At 43.6% G+C, this 25,563-nt stretch overlaps 2 protein-coding genes and 1 long non-coding RNA gene across 14 annotated transcripts in view; 1 reads left to right on the forward strand and 2 right to left on the reverse strand.

Annotated features, from left to right (window-relative positions):
- Positions 1-14,011, forward strand: part of SRPK2 (SRSF protein kinase 2) — a 154,817-nt gene extending 140,806 nt beyond the window's left edge. For 2 of the 7 annotated variants that reach the window (XM_075081407.1, XM_075081403.1), the window contains 4 exons: positions 4,444-4,513; positions 5,223-5,315; positions 5,757-5,849; positions 12,380-14,011. In XM_075081407.1, the coding sequence (XP_074937508.1) occupies positions 4,444-4,513; positions 5,223-5,315; positions 5,757-5,849; positions 12,380-12,564 (441 nt within the window). In that variant the 3' untranslated portion in view covers positions 12,565-14,011. Of the gene's footprint in view, positions 1-3,974; positions 4,514-5,222; positions 5,316-5,756; positions 5,850-12,379 lie in introns of all 7 variants that reach the window. The other 5 variants (XM_075081404.1, XM_075081406.1, XR_012658648.1 and 2 more) reach the window with 4 other exon arrangements.
- Positions 8,089-10,309, reverse strand: LOC142051828 (uncharacterized). Its single transcript, XR_012658650.1, has 3 exons — positions 10,176-10,309; positions 9,724-9,836; positions 8,089-8,203 (listed from the first exon to the last, which is right to left on the reverse strand). It is a non-coding gene; the product is annotated as an uncharacterized LOC142051828 (long non-coding RNA).
- Positions 14,012-15,839: 1,828 nt separating the features above from the next.
- KMT2E (lysine methyltransferase 2E (inactive)) overlaps positions 15,840-25,563 on the reverse strand; it is a 61,995-nt gene continuing 52,271 nt past the window's right edge. For 5 of the 6 annotated variants that reach the window (XM_075081399.1, XM_075081397.1, XM_075081398.1 and 2 more), the window contains 6 exons: positions 24,744-25,307; positions 21,536-21,837; positions 19,487-19,575; positions 19,266-19,385; positions 19,018-19,109; positions 15,840-18,123 (listed from right to left, as the gene is read on the reverse strand). In XM_075081399.1, coding sequence (XP_074937500.1) covers positions 16,606-18,123; positions 19,018-19,109; positions 19,266-19,385; positions 19,487-19,575; positions 21,536-21,837; positions 24,744-25,307 — 2,685 coding nt within the window. In that variant the 3' untranslated portion in view covers positions 15,840-16,605. The remainder of the gene's footprint in view (positions 18,124-19,017; positions 19,110-19,265; positions 19,386-19,486; positions 19,576-21,535; positions 21,838-24,743; positions 25,308-25,563) is intronic. The other variant, XM_075081401.1, reaches the window with a different exon arrangement.

Genomic DNA, 25,563 nt, shown 5'->3' on the forward strand with positions numbered 1-25,563 from the left:
ATCTGGCCTTTCTTACCAAGCACTAGCCATGCAAAATGCCTTTTATATTCTTTCCATTGGCTGGCTCTTTAGAGGGAGATGTCCATGGGAGAACAAACTGTGAGCTGGTGTGCATATCAAAGTTTTTTGCCCTTCTTCCCATGCTCCCTCTTACCTGTGGAACAGTGTTCTTAAAATTAAGCCTATTTTTAAAACAGACACAATCCTCTCATTCACAGCTGTTCATTTCAGCTGGGGCAGAGAAACTCTAGCCAAGAGCCGGACCTTGTCTGTCAAAATAATAATTCTGGCCTACAGCTTGTTGGCCTTTTTCAGCTGGGGCTTCATAAGAGGAATTCAGGGGGCCTGATGCATTCCAAGCGAATTGTTCTTCCAGTCCTCTCCTAGACAGCTTTCCCTAGGCATGCATCCATTTTCAATCACCAGATTGAGTGCACAGCTGTCACACAGTGAAAATGTAGCTATTTCCGATTGTGTGATTAGACATGGATCTATAATATAGATAGCAATGCCAAAAGTTTAGTGTTGTGGTAGGTTCATACACAGCTGTGTGGCAGGCAAGGAATTGTAGCCTCTCCAGAACCTACAAAAGCAGTGGTATGACCATTTATGTGAAAGGTTCTCCATCTGCAGATAGAGAAAAGCAGTCTAGACTGTTTTTCTGCAATAACTTTAGGAAAGTGATAAGTAGCGATTGCCAGTACAGTCAGTAAGGATGGATGATTGCCTTGGGCTTTTGTGCCATATGTTGAATGTGCTGTATCTCATTTGTTATCTTCATATAGTAATTGAAATGCTGATTTCTGTTGAGGTAAATGTCAACATTAAGTAAAAAAGATGATGGTAATTCAAAGTCAGAGTTTCTGTCAAGAAACTAGTTTTTATAAATGAATACTTTCCAAGGAAAGTTAGTAAATATGTTTAATCTGTATTTATAGCATCATAGAAATTATAGCCAAATTTAGGTTGAAAGGCATCTCTGGTAGTCTACCTCCTGCTTGAATCAGGCTTAACGTCAAGGTTAGATGAGGTTTCTCAGAGCCTCATGCAGTTGAGGCATACATATCTGTCAGGGTGGCATTTCCACAGCCTTGCTGAGCAGCCTGTCCCAGTGCTCCGCCAATCTTGTGAAAGAATTTTTTTCCTCGTATCCAGTTGGAATTTCCCATCCTGCTGCTTGTTCTGTTTCCCATCTTGCAGTCTGTTCTCTGTTGTCCTTTCACTGAGAAGAGTGTTATCTTGGCCTTCTCTTTTACTGCTTTTCAGGCAGTGGAGTGCAGCAATTAAATCTCCCCTTCTCCTTCCCTTCTCCAGCCTGAACAAGCACAGCCTCACCAGCCCCTCCTCCTGCATCCCCTGTCTTAGCAGTCCTCCCTGGTCTTTCTCCAGTTTGGCAGGATCTCTCTCATACTGATGGCCCCAGACTGGTCACAGATCTGCAGGTACAGGTGTGAGTGCTGAGGAGAGGGGAGGTCACTGCCCACCAAGGGCTGGTAACATGCTTGTTATGTACAGCCCACTATGTGGTTAGCCTGCATTGCCGCGGGAGTGCACTGCTGTCTGTGCATTGCTGTCCGTCAGGGTCTCCACCTCCTGATGTTATCACAGAGTGCCAGCACCTTAGGAATTGGAGACTAGGTGGGTTTTATGTACCTACAGTTGGGTGCAAAGTGTCAATAAGTACTGAAAAATGCTCAGGAAGTCCAGAGCAACACTTCATTGCCAAAACTGTAGTTCTGACTACCGGCAGCAGAGATCTCTTATTTCAGTGGCATTGACTGAGTAATGGGACTGCGCGCGCTTTCTGGTCCACCACACCTCTGGACGTCAGCTTAAAGAGCAGAACTGACTGACAGTCCAGAGGTGTCATTGTTGTCCTTGCAGTTATTTACCTGCTTATTAATGCATTTTTAATGCTAATTCTTTTACTTCATGATAACAACCTAGGTCAAGGATTTATTCATTTTCAAATGAGGCCAATTAATTTTATTTATCTTGTGCTATGTAGCCAGTCCATCCTACAGATATCTAGGGGTTGCTACAGGTGGACCTGTGAGACATTGTCCTGCATGAATTCTAAGAAGTGTTATTACAGGTATTTATTGCAGTACCCAAAAGGCAAGGCTGTCTCTGGGCTGCATCCAAGTCAGAAGTTTCTTTGTTCTCGGTGCAGAGTCCTTTAAGGAAAGTCAGGAAATCAAATGTCTGAGATGGTGCGGCTCCAGCCCATGCTGGGCATGGAGTCAAAGCTATACAAAAAGGAAAAAAGAAGCAGCAGCAGCATTTTCAAAAGCTTTAGTTTCTCTTCAGCAAAAGTGTGGTATAAATATCCCAGATCTATGGGAGCTTGCAGCTCTTGCTATATACAAACAGATCTAAAATGCAGTGTATCACAGTGGTATGCTTACTTCTTGTACTTCTCTGTGAAACGGGTTTTACAGTTTTTCCAATTTAATCCTTTTAGCCCCATGCAGACATATTGAGCTATTAACACTTCATTTTGGGGGACAGAAGCTCTATTCTTTTTGAGTCTACCTTTATGGCCAAATTCAACTACATTTCTGTTGTCCTCCAGGAACCTGTGTTAAACAGTGATAAGTTTTAGTGTCCTCAGAAATCAGCCCCATCAGCACATGTTCTCCTAGGAAAGCTGGTCCGGCTCTTCCAATAAATTTATTCCCATGAGATACAGAGGGGACACGTGGGGCTTCTCAGTCTCATCTCAAGAGAACAACGATATTCCCCATGTTGTGTTTAGAGACCTTACCAGTGATCTCGTCTGGCTACTCTAAAAATTTCTTCAGTTTAAATACCTGATAATTTAGTAAGTCCTTAAGATATTTTTTTTTTAAGCTGTAAAATGAAAACTTTCAATCTTGAGCTTGAAAGTAGAATGTGAAAAAAGTGAGTGACTGTTTATTAGTGATAGTGGCTTTAGAAATTAAATGCCCTTTCATAGGATCATCAGAAATGTTGACGAGGGGCATTCTTGCTTTCTTGGCTGCTGTGTGTGATTGCAGTGAATTACTTTGGCTATGGCCCACTTGGATGACACTGCAGTTCACAGCTTGTAAAAGCCAAATGTCTATAAATAGGCTAAATTTACAGGTGATTTAACTCCAGATTATGAATTGGAACAGAAGAGTGTATAGTTTGCGGGAGACAAATATTTTGTAGTAAATGTTCTAACGGCGTGAAATCCCTCCCTAGAACAGTGGCAGGAAGGTTCTGCCTGATTTTTGGAATGGTTTTCTAGATCAGATGTTTTCCCTGGTCTTGGAGATGGAAAATAGTTTGATGCTGGAACCACCTGGAAAGAATTAGATTCCTGTGGCTGTGTGGGTAATTGGTGATCCAGAGCAGAAAGAGAATAGCTTAACAAATTAGGCTAGATGAATCCATGGTTGCACAAAAGTATGGGCTGTCATAGTTTGGCGCTTTGTGGCTTTTAATATGTGTTGCACCCATAAAGGGAAACAGTGTTGTCCTGACCTAACATGATGTTAGGATCCCTTTGAAGCATTGAAGGGGTCAGTCATCACGGTGTCTGCTCTGGATTCCTTCATCAATGCCAGTCATAGTATTTTACCCCAATTGCAGTGTTTACTTTGATGACTTCTGATTCAACAAATAGACCTTTTTAAAAACTGTCCTAGATTTAGTGTCATCAAGGAAGCTCACCCCATTTGCTAATTTCAAGTGATTAATTACAGTTATAAATGGATTTTGTTTCTGATTCAGACTTTATTTCAGTCCCCAACATGGAATCTCTGACAGATAATTAGCCTTCAGATACAAGTGTAGCTCTTCATGCGTTTAGAAATACCTCTGTCTCAGCTTCATAAACTTACACATATTTAACATGGTTAATGGACAACACATTAGTATATAAAGACATGTTTAACATCGGCTTATGCTGATACCTACTTCGCAGCCCTATGTAGCCGATCTGTTCAGAATCGCTTCCTCTGCAGCAGATGCTGTTGGCTGCCTTCCACCATGGGGGACTGGTGCTGAACTTCGCAACATGACCGAAACACTCCCTGGTCAGCCGGTGGAGCCCCAGGGGTTGCTGGCTGGGGAGGGCCTGCAGTTCCATGCTCCTTGCCCATCTCCTTCGTTCATCCTCGTTGAGTATGCGGAAACAGCTGGGCTTCGGGCGTGCTGCCTGTTGCCAGCTCTCCAGCCTCTTGTACCGAGGGGGTGTGCTTGGGGCTGGATGTGAGGCTCTCCGGAGTCTGGGGTCATGCTGTCGTTGCACTGTAGGAATGACGGGCCCCAGGTAAGTGGCCTCTCCTCAGTCGAGGATCCAGTTGTAGGCCTTGAGCTTTGAATGTTAATTTCCTCTTGGTTCTAAGATAGCTGTGATGTTCTGCTGACATCTTAAGATGAAAACCATTATTTATTTCTCAAATACCCATAAACATGTCTGTTATGTTATAGGCTTTTGAGCTAGCAACTGGAGATTATTTGTTTGAACCACACTCTGGTGAAGACTATTCCAGGGATGAAGGTATGACTCTCTTGAGATATTCTATCAGTTTCTATGTATTTTCACACTCCTCCTCTTAAATTTCCAGTGAGCTTACAGTGGGGTTAAGTTTTGTATTTGAGTGAACTGTTCATCCACATTGTTTTCGGAATATAAATACAATTTTTTTCTTTTTAGTTTTAAGTTCCATCACTAGCAATGGGTGGGCAAAAACTCCCTTCTGCAGATACTCATCTACTTAACAACTGCCTGAAGGAATTAAACTGCCCTTCTTGTAAGATTGCATATGTGTGGAAACGTGATTGAGAATAACAACATTGTAGTTTAGAAAAGAAACGACAAATTTGAACTTTATAGTATTTTCTCTTTAAAGAGTGACACTGGAATAATGTTTACATTGTGTATTTGTATTTTAATTAGGCAATTACTAATTTTTTTAAAAATCAGAATTAACTCCTGCTTCCATCTGTATACCTGTCCATTTTCATGCTTGTTTGCTTGTAAATGCTCTTTGCAGTGGTAATGTGGGCATCATTCATTGTTCCTAAATGCTACTAATGATGCCAGAGCTCTGCTGATCCTGGAAACCTCTGCATGGATTTGCTGCAGACATTGTTGATTTGAAACTATTTCTGATTTTTTACTAATTCCAGTTTCTTTCCTCTTCTTTTTTATCCCATCCTTTCCCTGCCCCTTCCACTCCCGTGTCCTTTTTTTCTCTCCCTCATAGACCACATAGCACACATCATAGAGCTGCTAGGCAATATCCCAAGGCACTTTGCTCTATCTGGAAAATATTCTCGGGAATTCTTCAATCGCAGAGGTAGTACCTCTTCTTTTTGAAAGGTGCCGTGATGCAGACAGAAGTGGAATTGCTGTTGCTGGTTGTAGCATGTCCCACTGAGGAGCATTTCCTGAAATCACTCAGCTAAATTTTCTTTTTGCAAACCAAAATGCTCAGGAATCTGTGACAAATTTTCCTCTCTTGTTTTTGTTTTCTTACCTGATTGTTCTGAAAAATACCTATGGTACATTTTAAATTACACAGCAGAATGTTGGTAGCAGCTGATACTCAAATGTTGTTTTGAGAAGGAACTTCTGCTGAAAGCATCTTTCCAAATTGCCACTGAGCAAGTGTGCACGTGTCTTTTTTACCAGGATCAATCTATTTCTGTCTGTACCAGGCCAGTGTTAGTGTGTGCATGCAATGTACTGATTAAACTGTTGTATGTTTCTGTTTTGCTGGCAATGTTCTCCAATGCAGACCACATAGCATTGATCATTGAACTGCTGGGAAAAATCCCTCGAAAATACGCTATGTTGGGGAAATATTCCAAGGAGTTTTTCACCAAAAAAGGTAACGGTATTTATGCAACGCTAATTTAAAGCATAATACTATCCAAAAGGAGAATATTTTCATTTATGGGTACTGAAGAAATATATCCGTTTAAATGGAGAGTTCTTATTAAAGAAGAATTTTGGTGTAAACTTGGCTTTCTGAGAAAAGCCACAATTTGCAGTATTCATTTCAGTAGTTCATTTAAAATTCATTTTGGGATGTACTCAACAAAGTGTGGATGTTTACAAATGTCTGTAACTGTGTTGTCCTGTGTTCATGTAAATGCAAGGAACCAAGTGATGCATAGCTTGTAACGTGATGGAAAGTCATCTGTCAACTATTTTGGATCGTATGTAGTGGTCCAGCAGATGCTACTGATAAGGAATAACCGAGGTGGGAAGGGAATAGCTGGGTGATGGACACGCAGCTGTGTGCAGTCTGTGCGCACCATGCTGCCTCACCAAACGCCCTGAGGCACCAGAATGCCTGCGATCCACAGCCATAGGCAGTGGCTTAGCTATGTTTGGCGTTGTACAGAAGCTCAACCCCTCTAAAGTTAAAACCCTTGTACGTTGCTGCAAGAAGGTAACTGATCTGAGCAAACATGCTGGGCCTTATGGTTCTTTCATCTTTCCATACTTTGTCTTTGCTCAGGCTGTACTTTGAGACAGGTTTTTGACACGTGAGGGAATGTGGTGATACCTTGTGTCTTTTGTCCTGCTGCGTTGGGCATGTGGGGTGCCGGGGGTGCTGTGCTGTAAGGGGTTGGGGTTGGGATCACTAGGCAGGAGTCAATCCAGTGATTCTTCTCCCCCTTGCGTGAGAGGTGCCTGCTCTGTGCATGGGTATTTCTGGTATGGCAGGGACCTCTGCGTGCCATCACTGTCTTAAGGGGGATGTAATGATGTTAAACACAGTGTGAAGAAGGGCCACAGTGATGATCAAGGAGATAGACCAACTGCTGTGTGTGGGAGTCTAAAATGCCTGGGTTTTTTTAGTGTGGAGGGGAGAAGGTTGCTGGAGGAATAATAAAGGCTTACAAATTGGGAAGGCAGTGGATAAGCTGAAAACAGAGCTGTTGTGCATGAGCACCCACCATGTGAGAGCTGGGGGACACCCAGTGAAACTCACAGGGGGTGGCTTAAAACAAGTGCTTCCCTACGCAGGGGGCAGTGAGCGTTGGGAGCCTGCTGCCGCAGGCCTTGGAGAGAGGCCGTATCAGCAGCTCCAAAACAATCCTGGGTTAACTGAGATGAACAAACTCAGGGCTGACAGGTCTGTAAATGTATAAAGCAGTAAAAGGGCTGGGCAGGAGGTACTGCCAGCCTCTCTGGTGCCCCCAGGAGGGATTTGCGTTTGATGGGCTGGCTTCATAGTTGGCCAGCAAGCCACTGCATTTTGTACTCATCTGCCTGTGGCCTGAGCACATCAGAGGCCATGTAGCACAGGCCTGAAGCTCTTCCGAAAATTTCACGCCATGGGCTAAAGGTGGGCTTAGGAATCTAACTGCAGGCTCCTATTTTGAGAACATCAGCCATGGCTGAAAATAAAAAAAATCACAATTTGGGTGTTGGTTCTGTCCATGAGCAAGTTCAACCTCAGAGAGAACTCTTAAGCATTTGAATTATTCCACTGTAGTCACAGACATGAAAGGAAAGGTGTTATCAACTAATGAGTTTACAGGATTGAGTACCCCCTTCTCAGTAATTGCCTGAAGCAGTTTGTGACATTCAAATAGGAAGGCGCATTTAAAAAAGGAAAAGCATTTGTAAATTACTACTTAGTCACTCTAACACAAATGCTCACATACTTTGAATAGGGTCTTGTAGTGATTGAGCCCAGTAATAACTCCAGTGAGCCCGTTTCTCCAGGGCCTCCATGGAAGCAGTTTTGTCTGTAAAAATGATTAATGCATTTTGGCACTAAAACTTAAAACCCTTTTGCTTTTTCTAGACCGTGGTCCCTTTCATTTTTCTTCTGGTACTTGATAGCCATGTTTCCTGTGAGCTAAACTGTGCAAGATGCTGGCTAGGCACTGGCTTTGCCTGTTGGAAGTTGTACCAAGGAAAAGCATTGCTGCTTATTTAACATCCTGGAAGGGATGGGCTCTTCTCCGCCTCCCTTGCAGCTGTCTACTGTACCATGGGGCCGTACCAGCAGTTCTTGTGTTCTTTCTTCAGAGCATGTCCTCAAAATACACAGTAGGAGATTAGTGGTACTTAAAGAGCTGGCTGGTATCATAGCAAGACCTCTCTCAATGATTTTTTCAATGCTCTTGGGAATCTGGAGGCTGGCAAATGTTGTCCCAGTCTTCGAGAAGGGCAACAGGGGTGATCCGCATAACTACAGGCCCATCAGTCTCACTTCTGTGTCTGGCAAAATTATGGAAAAGATTATTCTGGGAGTTACTGAAAAACACAAAGACAATGCAGTCATTGATCCCAGCCAGCACGGGCTCACGAGGGGAAAGTTCTGCCTAACAAACTTAATTTCCTTCTACCACAAGGTCTCACCTAGTTGACCAAGGGAAGCCAGTCGATGTAATTTTTTGGATTTCAGTAAAGCTTTCAATACTGTCTCTCTCAGTCTCCTCCTGGACAAAATGTCCAGAATACAGCTGGGTAAACACATAATGCAGGGGGTGAGCAACTGGCTGTGATGGGTTGGCCTCAAAGGGTCATAGTAAATGGGGTTACATCGGGCTGGTGGCCAGTCACTAGTGGGGTTCTGCAGGGATCTGTCTTAGGGATGGTACTTTTTAATGTCTTCATAAACGACTTGGATGTAGGATTGGAAGGAATACTAAGTTTGCTGGTGACACAAAATTGGGAGGAACTGTTGACACTCTTGAGGGCAGAGAGGCCCTGCCGAGGGATCCTGCACAGACTGGAGAGCTGGGCAATCGCCAACTGTATGAAGTTTAACAAGAGCAAGTGCTGGATTTTACACCTGGGGCACGGCAACCCTGGATGTGCAGACAGACTGGCCTAACGAGAGGCTGGAGAGCACCTGTGTGGAGAGCAGCTTGGGGCTCCTGGTCGATGGCAGGCTGGACATGAGCCAACAGCGTGCCCTGGCAGCCAAGAGGGCCGACTGTGCCCTGGGGGGCATCAAGGCCTGCATTGCAGCCAGTCGATGGAGGGGATTGTCCTGTTCTGCTCCGCGCTGGTGCGGCCTCACCTCGAGTGCTGTGGGCAGTGTTGGGTACCACAGTACATTAAGGATACCAAGCGACTAGAGAGTGTCCAGAGAAGGGCCACAAAGTTGTTGAAGGGTTTAGGGGAGAAACTTCACAAGGAGCGGCTGAAGTCACTTGCTTTGTTCAGCCTGGAGAGCTGAGGGGAGACCTCATCATGGTCTGCAGCTTCCTCATAAGGGGAAGAGGAGAGGCAGGCACTGATCTCTTCTCTCTGGTGACCCAAGGGAATGGCAGGAGGATGTGCCAGGAGAGGTTTAGGTTGGATATTACAAAAAGGTTCTTCACCCAGAGGGTGTTGGAGCACTGGAACAGGCTCCCCAGGGAGGCAGTCACGGCACCAAGCCTGACACTGTACAAGAAGCACTTGGACAACGCCCTCAGACATATGGTGTGAATTTTGGGGTTGTCCTGTGCAGGGACAGGAGTTGGACTTGATGATCCTTGTGGGTCCCTTCCAACTCAGGACATTCTATGACTCTATATCCCACTGCTGCTTCCCTAGTCCTTCACATCATCTGCTTCTTACTGTTCAATAATCCATCCTCCTCTTGCGTGGTGACACAAATCTGTCTTTGACAAATTTCATAGACTAGCTCTGGGTCTTTTTATTACAGTCAGCAGAGAAGGCTTTAAATAGCATCTTCCCCCTCACAGGACCTTCAGAAATTTCTTTAATAATTTCTTCTGACTTACCATTTCATTTTCAGAAGGTGCGTTGCTGCCTCTGCTTGGCCTTAGGGGTTTTACAGTTCTGACAACTCTGTTGTCCTCTCTGGATATTTCCTGTGTGCTTCTCTATCAAAAATCTAAATAAAGAGCTCTTGTTAGGAAGTTTTCACTCTCTGTTCACTTACACATTTCTAGCATTTCTTTGAAAATTCATTGTAATGCCCTGAATACTGATGGTGTCCGACTGGTGGGCTTGTGCTTTTAATTTCTCCCTTAAATATAGGTACTGCCTTGCAGTCCTCCAACTACGTGTTAACAAACCTCATGAACTAGATGAAAACACGTGTTGCCGGGCACCTCCATTTTCTGTGCTGCTCTCCAGCACTTTAGGATGGAAGTGAGATGGACCCACCACATCAAGATAAATTCTTAGAGTTTTTCATCCACCTCAATTGTGTTCATTGCCTTTTACTTACCCTATTTTGAGTCCATGGTAAGCATCATGATCTTTATTGAAAACTGAAGCACTAGTTTAATTCCTGGCCCCATCAAAGATAATTTTTATGGTATCCCATCTTCTTAAATGCTTTTACAATCTTCATGGAATTCCTTGTGGAAAACTTCAACTCATAGTGCTAAAATAGCGTGTTCCTCAGCAGAAGAACACTGCAGACTGTCGTGCTGCCCAGGGCATGCTCTTCTTAACTTGGGTATTTCAGCCTCCCCTTTACTGAATAAGAAGAGTATTGAAACAGCATGAATTCAGCTTACACAGCAACACCAGGAGCCTTATCTTGCAGTCTTACTTTGTACAACCTGAGGGAGGAAAGATGCCTAAAACTACATCATTTGAATACAAATGTGAAGACAGTGCTGCGTGGAAACACACACACGCACTTTTCCAGAGTTAGTCTAGTTCGGTAAATGATTATGGCAACCCTTGCAATGAATGCTCGAAGCTGGAGAATCTATGGACACAGCCTGATTTCCCCCCTGCCAGCCATTTTTTTGCTTGCTGTCAGTAACAAGTCACTATTTTCTGTCACTTTCTGGCAATACTTCAGTTTATGGGTTCTTATTAGAAAGTTTACTACCCGTTCTTGTTGGTAGTCACCAGTACATGCTTTTGGAAACTTTCAAAAGGGTAAGATTTTTGGCACTTAAATTTCAGAGTTGCACAAAGATTTTAAAGGGCTGAGAGTGAGCCTGGAAATGACTGCACTTCTTGAAGATGTGCTCTCCTTTTTGTGCCTTCACACCGTGGGGCAGTATGGGCCCAAAGCAGAGCCTTTTTTTGTTTGACTGGCGGGTACTGATGGGACATGCTTGTACTGTAAGGGTACAGACATGAACTGGCAGGATGCGCCCCCTGCTTTCATTCCTCCCTCTCTCAGCACCCCTCCTACCCTGCGAGGTGGAAAGGAAAGAGGACGCTGGGCCAGCTCTGGGCAGCACATCTTGACTTTCTGTTACCAGCAGGTCTTGTCTCTTGCAGGTGATCAGCTGTTTGCACACTGGCTCTTTTGGGGTTTTTATAGTAGCACCCGGAGAGCTGCTTTTTCAAGTGTTGCACCCTGTCTGGAACCTTCTGCTGTGGCCTGAGGTAGCAGGAGCGCGTCCTGCTGGGCCTGTGGTGGTTTTAATCTATTGCATTCAGATGCTCATAGTCTCAGGGGCAGTCTGAAGGCGTGGGTTTCTTCTGCCCTCCTCCAGCTTCTGATATTGGGTGAGAACCCATCACGCCCCTCAGCAGCCCGGGGGACATCATAGAACCACTGCAGGGGTCTCTGAAGGCCTTTTTGTAGCATCACATGGAGACTGTCTGGCTCAGATATATGCCTGGGAAGAAGAGAGAGGGCAGTGGAGGAGCAGGGAGCAGCCAGAAGAGTCTGTCTTCCCCATCACATGAGGTGACCTGTGGATAGACCTGGGTGTAACATTGCTGGTTTGAATGGCAGAAGGGTTCTTGCCTCCTCTAAAACATTCAGTTTAGTCTGAAACACATTGCCAGGTTGGCTGGATGCCCCCTCTTTGACGGAACTCAAATCCTGCAGCTGCTGCCACCGCTTGTGTTGGTGGTGGGTGAAAGGAGGTGTAGGCAGCAGCAAGTGCTTCCTTCTCCGGAAGGACTCGGACCGCCTCTCGGGTGCATTTGCCTAGGAGATGGAGCAGAATCTCCGGGTGCCAAACCTCTGTGCCTGCCTTGGCTTGCGATGACTCGCTGCGCAGCTGCGTTGTCAGCACATGGCACGTAGCGAGGCAGTGACCTGTGTTGCCAAGATCTCTGTCCTAGCATTGGAGCGGTTTTTGTGAGATTTGGGTTCATTGGCCGACTGAGGAAGACAGGCCTGCGGTGTCTTTGCGTAAGCATATGTGTGATGGAGTGCCTTTGCGTGCGGAGGCAGAACAAAGCAGGAAAAATCAGAAATGATGTGCATAGCGGATTCTGGGTGTAACAGGCAGTTTGCTCTAGGAATGATTTCTTGGTTTTGACATCGGACTGACTCGTCTCCTTTGAGGACCTCAAGCAAGCTTGCCATGTGCTGCCCTTCCTAAATAATGATTCTCAGCCTGGTCAAGGTGCTGTGAATGCAGAGTGGAAGAACAAAACAGGGATTAACAGGTCGCTAACAGGGGTAACGAGATGTTCTTCTAATGCCCATAATATTTCTGTTTGCAGGAGAACTCCGACACATTACCAAGCTGAAACCTTGGAGTCTTTTTGATGTGCTTGTGGAGAAGTATGGTTGGCCTCATGAAGATGCTGCACAGTTTACAGATTTCCTGATCCCCATGCTAGAAATGGTCCCGGAAAAACGTGCTTCAGCTGGAGAATGCCTTAGGCACCCGTGGCTGAATTCTTAGCAGAATCTCCCAGCTGTAAAAATAAGCCAGCAACCACTTTCCAATGCATCGGACCTAAGTGGTGACTGTCACAAATTCTTTAGCAGGATCACACGTGAGCTGGCTTCAATCCTCAGACCTTTATTTTGCTTGAGGTACTGTTTGACATTTTGCTTTTTGTGCACTGTGTTCTTGGGGAAGGGTAGTCTTTTTGTCTTCAGCTAGTAGTTTACTCACCCACTTTCTTCAGAAAACACTTAACGTGTCTTTAAGCATTGTTTCTTGTGTTGTGTGGCATTCAGATGTCAGATTTTTGAACAAAGGAAACTTCCCCCCATGTGTTTTGGCAAGTTTTGTAACTATTTATGAAAAAAAAAATATTTTAGCTGACGCATATTATATAATTTACGAGCGTAAGAAATTTATCAAGTCAGAACTGAGTTACAGCAAGGAATTGTACAATTTTATCTTCTGGCAAAGGGACGTCATTCTTGTATTATAGTGTATGTAAATGCACCCTGTAAATGTTTATTGCCATTTAAATATGGGACCGGGGACTCAATTTCAGAGTAAAGCGACTAAGTTTTAGAGAGCTTTATAGCAAACCAATTGCATGTAGTGGACGTCAAACTGCTTTAAGGAATTGTGTAAACTTTCTATTCTGTAGCAGTTCCCATTCATTGGATTTTAAACAAAGTGGCTCTGGTTTACAGGATTTCATTCCCCAAACAGCACTTTAAAGGAAGGCTAGACTTCTTTCTAATAAAGTATGCATTATCATTTAGCACTCCCTTTTAGAACTTTTGCCTATTTTAAGTGCTTTTAAGAGAAGAAAAATAGCAATTTCCCTTACAATGTGATAGCGAAGACTTGGTACCATATGGTGTTGCCTTTTTATAAGCACTGTAAGTTGTGAAGAAAAACAAAAAAAAAATTAAAAGCTGAGCATGAGAACCACTCTCTGTGTAGAATTACTGATCTTTTATAATAACAGTGTGTGCTAGGAATCAGTTAAGGAAGGATAGAGCTGCAAATATTTACAGTGCGGTGGGTAAAACAGTCCAAGAAGCAAGATCATGCTCATTCCATTCATAGCTTTACATGTTTTTAAAACAAATTGCACTAGCTTTGTTTTTTCCGATTACCCGTCGTCAGTTGCACGCAAGGATTACATGTTTCCTAGGAAAAAAAAGCTGCATAGGCTGAAGCTTCTAGGCAATACAGATTTTAGAATGTACAGTACGGAGGTGTGTTTTGGCCTCTTTTAGAAGTCAGTGGGATGAATGTAAGCTTACTTCTGATCTTCATGTAACTACGGTGCCACTTTTTCTTGACTTTGTCCATATGAAATTTATTCACATGCCTTTGCAATAACTAGATTGTGAGAAGATAGCCCCATACTGTAACAATAACCAGTTGTTTGAGGTGCTTGCAGTTGTCTAATTAAAGTGTTTTGTTTTTTCAGACAGTGTGCTGGTCATTGGACTCTTTGCTAGCTGTGCCTCCAACCCTTTGTTTGCTCGAGGTCCCTGGCGCGGGGGGCGGGGGGCCTGGCCACAGTGAAAAGCCGCTGTGTTCATGTATGAAATAAGTCACCTGGTGTTGATCAGAGCAACCTGAAGGGTGCGGTGGCACGAGGGGCTCTACGTGGTCGTTAGGTGACATGTGGCAAAACCGCAACACAGTATTTCATACAGGGTGTTTAAGTACCATAAACAAGCAAGCGCTTACCCTGTCCCCGATACGCCGGTGCGGCCACTCATCCAAAAAGATGCTGCAAAGCCACCGCAGAGCGTGATGCACACGAGTGGGACAGGAGAAATGCGTCATCGTGCTGAGGCCCTGCCAGCAGCTGGGTTCAGGACCGGGTGCCTTCAGCCTCTGCTCCCCAGGCGCTTCTCATGAAAATAGCTTTTAACAGCTGCAAGGACGACACCAGTGAGAGGGACGATGCCACAAGGGACTCCAGAGCTAGAGGTAAAAGTTACGTTGGGCTTCACACCCGGACTAGCCACCAGTAGCACCCTGTCGCTGCAACTAACCAGAGTTTGTTCCCGAGTACACAGAAAATCCTAGGGGTTGAATGACGTGCCAGCTCAAACGCAAGCCCAGCCACAGCAGCACAAGGCAGTGTGGGTGGGACCCCGGCGTGGCACCTGTCCTGTTCTCCAGCCTGGCGTGGCAGCAGCAGCTCCTTGTGCTGCGCTGAGGCCTGCCACAGGCAGCGTGCCCCTTACATACTCTCGTGTATTTGAGATGATGTCGTGACCAACATGGCAGAGGGTCAGGCCCACCAGGTCTGAACTGGGGCCTGTAGAGATGGCAGATTTTTTCCAAAATCAGTGCCTGAGCAGTAGGACAGGGCAGGTTGGTTCCGTGTTTCTGCTGTGGTTGATGGCCTGATCCTGCCCCACTGCTGGCTATTGCAAACCAGAGCGGCTTCCACACTGTGGCTGCTGGGCACAGCCAGCACTTGTCCTGGCGTTTCTAGGGTGGTGTTCTTACTAAAAATTTTTCAATAATTACAGGCAAATTACAACTTACAGTAGCCCCTATTTTCTTCTGTGCTAAAAGAATTACCACCTCCTTTGAGCAAGTGGGAACAGCCACTCCCCCTCCTGTCCCAATCCAGGTTTTCTTGCACGCTGCTTTTCTTCTCTGGTTGTGAGGTAGAGCCTTCGAGCACAGTCCTGTTATGAGAGCAGAACTTAAGAGTGGTCACTGCCGAGATGCAGTGGTGCTGTCACACTCCAGCTATGGACTAACTGTGCCGGGTAAGTGTGACAGCACCAGCTTAGCAGCTGCTCGTCAGCAGCAGGAATAAGCTATTTCCTTTAATAAAAAAAGAACATTGCTATGTATGTAGTTCATAAGGCCCTGTACACCATTTCAGTGCCACTCACTCAGCCCTCCTTCAATGAGGGAAATAGCGGCAGGGTGGGGCAGGCAGCCATGAGAATGCTAGAGGAAGAAAACAGGGAAGTACTGCAGCGTACAGCTGCACTGTGGTCTGCAACCAGGGTCAGAGTAACATGCCTGGTAGGGGTACTCAGATACTGCGTGTAACACGTCACTGCCCCCGCATAACCCATCAGCCCCCAGCATGAGCCCCTGCTATGCTCAGAGCAATTTTTCCTCACCTCTGGACTCAGCAGGGAACATAAACCCCCCCCTCCAGCCAGTTCCACATCTGACTGTGCTACAGCGGTAAAGCCAAAGCTGGAGGTTACAGGGAAGGTTGTTTCACATACGTAAGGCCCTTCCCTGAGGACATGCCACCCTTTCAGGACAAGGAGTTAAAACTGACATAGTTTGTGATTTATTAACATGAATTAAAATGCCCAACCAGTGCTGCAATGTGACAGTATATTAAAAAAAAATTAAAGATCATATACTGTACTACTTTCACAAAGATCACACGTTCTTTTTGCAAAAGAGACTTATATACAATACTATATCAAATGAAAGAAGCTTTAAGCAATTTTACAAGCAAAAGAAATACAGTATTTACAGCACTTGTCAGAGACATTAGAAACAGTCTATACATTAAATTACATTTTCTGCAAATAACTGATGAAACAAAAAGCCATGTCCACACCAAAACTATAAAAATTTGTATTGCATTGTTTTCTATCTCTATGCACACAAAGAACTGTTGACAGAAGAAAATGGAAGAAAAAAAAATCGTTAGTGCCATCACTTAGCCTGTGTACTTGCTTATTACATATGTATAAAAGTAACATAGAAAACATTCACTAAATGAATTTAACTGCAACAATAAAATTTTAAAGAATCTGCAGCATCAAACCTACTGCCAGAAAAAACAGCTGGAATGTTCACTTACAAAATAAAAAGAAATACCTAATACTGGCTTAACAGCACATCTTCAGGAATTTTAAAAAGCAAAAAATGGAAAGAATACAATGAAAGAGCACTGGTGTTTGCTTTTATACAAAGTATCATGTACAAGCTTTAAAAAGTACCTCGAATAGGTACATATGAAATATACACAGTTTATCTTACAGAACATTTTAAAAATGTTTAGAATTAAAGGGACCAGTGTTAATGCCACCCAGAACCATGGTAATTGTTCTGAAAAGTGGGTGGCACCTGTGCTCTGTGAATGGGGATCTGTCCAGGCACCGGGGAGGCCTGCTGCGGCCCCTGCACGCCGTGGGGAAGGGCTACAGAGCCCGGGTGCGGGCAGAACCCTGACGCGGTCGGCGTTGCAATACTGTTTGGTCCTTGAGGTTGGATGTGAGGACCCTGACCAGGGAGCGGGCAATGAGGTCCTGTTCCAGCAGGCTGATGTTGAGGTCCAGGTCCTAATGTCGTGTGATGGGGGGCTTGGGGGGAGTAGGAGGACACGCTCGTGTGTGCATTTGAAGGAAAATGGGGGGGTCCTTGGTGAGAGGGGTGGTGTAACCCTTGTGCTGATGCGGGGTGGTGCCCCGAGCCTATAACGTTGGAGGGTGGGGGGGGAGGTGGGGGAGGTGCGGAGTTTACAACATGCTGGTGTTGTGCTTGCAAACCTTGGTGTCCAGGTGAAGGATGGGGAGGTTGGTGGTGGGGGAGAGGACCCGGAGGCGGAGGCGGTGGCGGCAAATGGTGGCCAGCAGCTTGAGAATGAATGTGCGATCCAGGAGCTACTGCCACAGCGTGAACTGGACCGACGACGTGTGCTACAGAGTGCTGCTGATGAGTACTTTGCTGCTGTACAAGGTGAGGTCCTGGAGCAGGGGGTGGCGGAGGAGGAGGTGGGGCAGCAGACGCCGACGCCTGGTGATGAATACTGGGATTCTGAGAGGGCAAGAAATGCCCTGCAGTTACATGGTGTCCTGGCACCGTTTGCTGACCCGCAGTGCCAGGAAGTGCTTGATTTGGTCCAGATGAAAACACAGTCTGTTGGGCTATGCTGCTCTTCAGCTGACTGTAACTCTGAAAGTTTCCAGAGGGCTGCTGGTTTTGATAGTAAGTGGAAGAAGGGGGTGGGGGGGGCGGGGGAGGTGGTGCACTGCTGTTCAAATTTTGTTGGTTAAACTGGCTGTAAGAAGCTGAAGATTGTCCTGAAGTTGTCTGGCTAAAGAGAGGTCCGCTAGCCTGCTGCTGATTACCAGGCTGAAGGGTTGGCGCTGCTGGATAGAAGTTTCGGTGTGTTTCCCTCTGGGGCGTGGCAACTTGAGGTGACTGTGGATGATGAGGTCTGTACGGAGATCCCAACTGCTGAGAGGGAGGCTTTGGTGAAAGATAACCATGCTGCACGGGCGCGTGAGGGGTAGAGGGCTTCGATGGGTTTTCCACGTGAGGTGAAGGGGGGCAATGCAGCTTCAAAGGTGCAGAAGGCAACTTCTGTGAATGTGAAAGTTGCTCAGCAGCAGAACTGCGCAGGTGTGATTGAGATGGATGGTTTTTTGAAAGTGCTTGGACATTGTTTGTCAGCTGTTTTTGTTGCAGCTCAGATTTCAGATGATTCACACACTCGGCCTCAGGTGCACTAGCTCCAGCTTCCCAGTGCGAATCTGGTTTTGTGGGTGTTTTCCCAAGCAACTGCGTTGAAACTACAGGACTCGGTGAAGAGGGCTAGAATGAAAGTAATCACATCAGTGCAAACACTCAAAATATTCAACTACGCCTGCATTAGAATGAACAGAACTTCTCAGAACATTGTTCTCTCCCCGATGGTGGAAAAAAAAGCGCTGAGGCACAGGATATATTTGGTGTAAGAAAAACAGTGACAGTAGAAAGCTTAAACTTAGCACGACGCTACTTTTAGCAAGTATAAATCGCTCTTGAGAGTCAAAGACCAGCAAGTGTATTTTAAAGTAGGTAACAGAAATGTGACCCATCAAAGTCATAATGCGTTATCTATTAAAAGTTCTCCATTTCTGAGTCTAAAAGAATTCCAGACAAGGCCATTTACAAAAAGAGTCATGTTTATCGTGATTTAACATTTTAGAACCAGCACAGCGTAAGCAAACAGACTTAAGCATTACACCCTGAATTACTTCATTTAATACTGCACAGGCAGCTACTCATCAGCTTTCTCTGTATCAGTGCCGCCACTGACAAACAGTGCCAAGCCCTGACACGGCAAGAGCAAACTCCTGCTAAGGTGAGAAGTACGTAAATCGCATTACTACTGCCAGTTCTTCAGCATTCAGCCTGCAGAACTGTGGCGATACTGAATCTACCGATACAACCTCTTCTGTGTCTACAGAATGCAAGATCATATATAAATAGGCAAAGCTACTCCAAAGGACAGAACAGAATACAAGTTTTTAGCACATATGGACTACCGCAAATATGTTCACCTGTGCTAAATCACTGCACGGGTCGGTTACACACTTACATGCTCATCTAAGTAGTAAATCACAAGATTAACGTTTTTAAGATAAATCAGAGATATTTATATATTGATATGCATGTTGTACACCACACGCGCAAACAGATGCACCTGCATACACTGTGCATTACCTTGCTTGCTTTTGACGGACTCTTACACGTCTTTTGTGAAGCATCTGGGGACGGACATTCAGAAGTAGGCTCTGGATTTTCAGGATCAGGTTCTACAGACATAAAGCAGAGATAAATATAAACATGGGGAAAATCCAAGTCTTCTGCCAAGATTGCTAAGCACTTTATATTTGACTTTAAAAGAGCTATTAAAGCTGTTGTAAGAGACTTCAATGTCAAGTGTCATACAAGGTCATCTGCTTACTGACCTTCCATAAATTCAGTGAAAGAAGGGACCTTAAGCTGCAACTGGGAAATGAGATTTGAATGAGATGAAGGTGGACACTGAACATGAGACGGTGAGCATGGGCTACAGGGTGATTCTCCCCCTACAGACGAAGCAGACCCAAACACAGTGTTAGAATGATTATGGACTACCATGGGGGAACTGGTTAGCTTTATCTACCTTCAACATGATAAATCAACTCACCACTGTCCTTGTCTTTCCTATGATCACTGAGAAGTAAAGCTCGCTGATAACTTCGTTCTCTCACTTGTTCCACGGAGGTTGATGCAGTCCTGGAAGAAAGAAGCACGTTTTAAATTTAAAAGGATGTACTCCCACAGGCCAAATTTAGGACAATTGTATGCAAATACTGGGTCAGAGAAAATTTACAGTGTTGACTGCATGTAAGAGCCAAATAACTGGTTGTACCTAAGGAATGTGATTTGTTAAGTATTTTGTATCTATTTTCTCCCACTTTAAATATACCAATCTCCTGCAACCGTGTTACGTGGGGTTTTTCCCTTTTCTGAGCAGCTGAACAGACAAAAACTATACTTTAAAAAATAAATGCTGCAGGTACTGTTTCATATTCTCCATTTGTAGAAAACTGTCTTCTTCCAAAGCTGGAAATAGTTTTTTTTTAAAAAAATTTGCTCTTTTAATAGTGTATCTATACTTGTAAATACTGCACAACCACAACTATATCTGTTTAAGCCTCTATGTTTAACTTGCCAGGTAGTGGGGATGAAATGACAGTCAACTCTCCTCTCTTATTATCAATTACATCTGACATTCGGAATCTGATCAAGGACATCATAAACAACAGCACTCCACAAAACTCAAATTTCTCTTTCAGGCAAGAATGTATGGCCTTACTCCACAATACTGTTGTACTAAAATAAATTTCAGTGCTGTTTGCAGGATTACTGCAAAAACTTACAAAATAAATTCTTCACTGTTGAGCCTGTTTTCCATGTTCTTTGCTTACAATATAGTACCCTAGAGTTTCTGCAGAGCAAGCTTGTAGCCCCTTTTCAGTGAAGTTTGAAGACTGCACTTACGTTCTCCCTTCAATTGGCTCTAAAAAATCCTTCTGTTCTGGAATAGCTGGATCATCTGAGCAGAAAGATGTTCAACTCCTCAGCCCATGTTCATCCCCAACACTGTTAAGCCTTCACTACAGCATAAAGAATGCCTGCAGGGTTCAATTTGTGCTAGTAACATTTTGGAGACAGCATCAGCAGAGCTGACCATCTACCTTAAGGCTACCAAAAACATAGTGGATAATGTTGTGCAACCTTTATACAGACTTAAGTCACTCTATCTCATCCCCCTTCGCACTGTATCTCTCCCCAGGATTTTTGGTTGTTGGAGTATCTGGCATGGCATCCAACAGAACATATGGTCTACAGACAAGGGAGCCATTTAATGATCAAACAACGCTGCAAGTATCACCACATGCTCTCTACCTGAGCAGGAGGAACTGTCAGGCAGACTGCAAGCAGCCCTGCATATTGCACGTAGGCAACAGCAAACACCACTAACACACTCCAGCCAAATCACTGAAAAACAGACTTCCTAAAGTCTTCTAGAAGCTTTTGCCATTCAATACAGATTATTCTCCTGTTCCACCCTCCTTCCCTACAGTACTTTTGGAAAAGTTTTTAAATTTAAGATGAAAAGTGTTCTCCTCAGCTCACAGACAAAGCAGTGGAGATAAAAGGATGTGAGCGCAGAGCAAAGGTCATGCTGAGACTTGGACCCCCATCTCTCTCAGCCATTACAGCATCCTCTCCATCCCACTTCTGCTCCCTCCTCCACACGCCTTTGCAAGCACGGGCAGCCCAGCATGTGCAATGGTGGAAGGAGCACGCCTACTCACTTATGCCATTTTCTACAGATTTACAACTGTGCTTTACCTACGCAATTTTATAATCTACAGAACCAGGCAACTTGTCTTGCTCAAACCAATACCTATTTTGTTCTTAGAAAATAAAAAAAGTAAAGCAGAATGAAAATAAGTTAGCCAGTAGCTTATGGGTAATTTCTCATATTTTCTAATCTTTTTGAGGTATCTACTATATTTCTGAGGGAAGAGGTAAGACAACTCTTTAGTAATCTGAGAGAAGGGCTTCCAATCGGTAATCTGCAACTGCACCTTTAACAACAAAAACTAGATTTCTGTGAATAGAACAGACTTAGAGTTAAGTAAATAATTCTTCAGCACTTTAGTCCTATAGTTTCATGGCTTACCACTGAACTTCTGGTTCATTCTTCTCACTGGAAGAAGATTCCTTCATTGCACAGTTGCTGCCAACATCTTCTGGAGCTGCATTATAAACAGTAGTTGGCAGTGGTAAAGGTAGGCTTGCAGTGTTATCAGTTTGCTCCCCATTTTCACCACTGTTGTTATACCCATCATTAGCACCGTTGCTACTACTTATATTTCCTCCACCAGCAGCATGAGGAGATACAGTAACCAGGGGAAAGTTCTCTGTCTTTGAGCCACTTTTTCTAGCTTCTCGTTGTCTCTTACGGTATTCTAACAAGGATACCTATGGAGAAAACAAAACAAACACACCAAATGAAACATCAGAAGGGAACTTCACTTGTTTCCATTCTGACACTTTCGATCAAATGCATTCTTTCAGTAAGACACAGCATATACTAGGTTCTAAAAGAAAATGGGGATAGATTGAGGATATTTCACCACATCTGCAGTGAATTTAGGGAGTACTGAGCAATTAATGACTGTAAGGGCGATGTAAAGAAAAGCTTCTGCCAAGAGAAGGAAGTATGCGTTTTGCCTCAGGGAGGAAAGAGATGATGATGCAGGTCAGCAGAAGATTTGCTACTGAAGTCATACCGTTGGATGAAGCGACAAGGGACTTCACAGCTTCTCCTGGAACTGCAGCATTAGTAAGAGCATACTGATACAGTAAAGCTAATTTTAAGTGATGTCACATCCGGCTCTGCCTGACTCCCTCGTAAGGAAAACCCACCACACTTCTGCTTCACTCCACTGCCTAAGTTGAATGAGTCTCTAAGCTCTTCATACATTTTTCTTAACATACAAAATTCACAATTTAAACTTTCAATCTTTTTCCAGTTTGTTTTGAATTTGTATCTTTACTACACTCTAAAAGAGACTGGTTTAGAGCATATTTTAATGCTGAATTCCAAGTAAAATTTATTACCAAAAATGATGATACATGAAGGGAAAAGTGATTTCTACTTCATAAAGTAGAAATGTATATATGTATATATTCCATATGTATATAGAATCACTACTCAGAAGTTCCTACAGAATAGAAAATAGTTTAAATGTGTGTAAGTTACCTTCAGCAAGCAAAATAAATTTTCAAATATTTTTGCTATGTATCTTTGGGATTTGAAGCAAAAGGCTGAAAATGAATAAAGTAGGTCTGAAGGTATAAGGGAACTAGTTCCGTGGAAATGACATTTAATGTCTTCTTTATTATTTAATGTCTTTTAATTATCAGCAACCTACTCTGAACCATATAGCATCCAAGACAAGAAACTAACAGTGCAATAATAAAAGAAAATTTGTTTAACTGGCTTAGCCCTCAATAAAAGCAGACATCCATTTCTACAGAGCAAAACCAAGGCAGCCTGCTTTGCTTGCAGTCCTAGTTTTTTTTTGTTTGTTTTTAAACAGTTCTATCCATTGAAGACTCATCCGTATGTCATGGCAAGAACAGTTAAAAATACTTGATTTTTCATAAAGTTTGGGTTAAGAACTGATTTTGCTTTGAAGCCATTTATATTATTTCCATGCCACAAGACTGGGATCCCTTAAAGAATTTAAAGGCTTATGTGTTAAGAACGGATGAAATCTATGCAGTGTGGCCACTACAGACAGGACCATATTGAAATGCAATGAACTTGTAAAATGGAGAGAAAATAGAGGAAGAAATGAAATGTTGAAATACGGAAAAACCTCCTTTAACAACTGCACAAGGACACTCATATCTTATGTGATCATAGGGAAAGGCTTCTAATATTCTCTTACAAAATTCCTGAATTCCCACCTTCTCCTAAGGTGAGATTCCCCCCCCACACACACACTTTTTACACTGTAAAAGGCCGCCTTTTTTCTGTGTCCTTGGAAAGCCTAAACCCCATTCTTTCAGGGGTACAGCTACAATTTTCTCTGTTTGCTTCTCCAAACCGAGACTTTTAGACAGGAATCCTAGCAGGGGGGTATGTCAGGGGAAACCACACCTTTTTTCATTTAGGGATTAGTGTAGCCTAAGACCTCAGCAGTAACAACCTGGAAGAAGCCTCAGCAAGAGAAAAGGGGGAAGGTTACTGAAGCATTAAGTATTGCTGGGGTTTGAAAAGAATTTAACCTTTGGATGAAGAAAAATGTGAAGCTACGAAAAACACAGGCTTTTATGTTTTGGGGTTTTTTTTATGGCTTTGCCAAAACAGCAGGGCTACAGTAACACACACGGGATCTATAAAATTCCCAGGGTCAGGACCAGGTAGGAAAAGAGCTCTTACTATCTTCCTTCAGTTATGTCTCAGTTCGAAGCAAAGTAAACAAAAATCGAGTTCTGATGGAGAGCTTCTGAAGGAAGAATCCTGCTAGGGAGCACTCATGAGGCCCCTAGAGCACAGGGGATCAGGCATGTATAAGGGGGTGCAATGGGACCAAAAAACCAGAATCCCCTTGTGCCCAAATGTACACAAGGAATACGCCCCCAACCCCCCATATCATTACTTCCATAAAGAAAATAAATCCCAACTTTCAACCAAGAAAAATTACTTGGAAAGGGAGTCTAATGTGACAGTGAAGTGCAGTCAGACAGTTATGCAGCATAACTTCCAGTTCTGGCTTGAGTTGCCGATGACCACACGACTTGCCTACAAGAACTGTTCCACAAGGGCAGCAAATCCAGACTGTGCTTATTTTTCAAACATATTATTTTATAGAAGAAAAAATAAGCCATGAAAAAGTTTTCTTGGAACTAAGGACTGCTGTGTAGTTCTAACACTGAAACCAAGATACCTTAAGTATATAAAAATTGGAAATTAAGGTCTCAGCCTGTTAGTGCACTCTCTCCAGTAATTCATTACAGATGTTCACAGTACATTATCTCTATGATGCTAGTATATGTTCTGTATAATAGAATACTGTAATACTTGGTGGCATAAGCAACCATTTTCAAACCTGAAAAGCAATTATTTATTGAGCAATCCATTTAAGACTCCCATGAAATAAGTGAATTTGTAGCTATTATTTGGGGAAAAAAATTTACTAATGAGTGTATTAAGCTTTACTCTTTGCTCTTCATTATTTCCCCTGAATAATGTTTACTACGTTGTAGCATCTGAAGATGAGCCAGCAGTTGTTTTTTATTGTATTATAGTTCTGTTATAGAAATCTTATTAGCAGACTATGTAAGACAGACCAAATGATTCTTAAAATTACAACCTTTTTCTTTTGTGGAGGATTCTGGGGTGTGCAATTTCCATCCACCGAGTTGTCATTATTGACAGTCCTTCCAAAGCCAGATGCAATTCCATCTTCTGAAGTACAAAAAACAGATGCTTCCATGAACATGCCTCTAGCATCGTCTTGAATCAGGCACTTTGACTCGCTTATTCTGAATCCACCTCCTACCTCCAACTGATGTGAAGGGGTCAAGTCCCTCAAATTAGAATTCATTGAGAAATTTACACCTGTCCTGTCGGGACTTTTTACCCAGGAAGAATAAATTGTGCCCCGTCCACAATGAGCAGTTTCTAATTGGCTGTTTGAATCAGTCCTATCATGTGTGGGGGCTTCCAGGTTTTTATGCAGTGCACTTTGCTCAATTACTTCGAGTCCAAGCTGGAGGTCTGACACAGATTCAATCTCTCCAGTACACTGCCGTGTGACGTCAGTCCTATTCCTTGGACTGGAATATCCAATAGTCTTTATTTCTTGCAGGCCCATTTCTGTCAGGTTGGAATTTCTGAAAGAATTCAGTGCTAGAATCGATGCTCTGTCATATCCCTGTGTGAAAAAAAAACCCACATGTTAACTATTTTTCCATCCTGCAACAAAACTGCAACTGACACTCAGTTGTGCCTTAAAGAGGGATTAAAGGCCTTCCAGTACCATTAACTTATTTATTTTAAAGGGACAGTTCTACAGCCAGACACCTACTTCTACTATTGCCATGTATTAAGTAAAAGCATTTTAATAAAAGGCACATTAAGCAAAGCCAAAATAAACTTTAAATGCCAGGTTTTATTTATGACTGGCAGAG

This window comes from Phalacrocorax aristotelis, chromosome 1 (assembly GCF_949628215.1).
Source record: "Phalacrocorax aristotelis chromosome 1, bGulAri2.1, whole genome shotgun sequence".
NCBI lineage: Eukaryota > Metazoa > Chordata > Aves > Suliformes > Phalacrocoracidae > Phalacrocorax > Phalacrocorax aristotelis.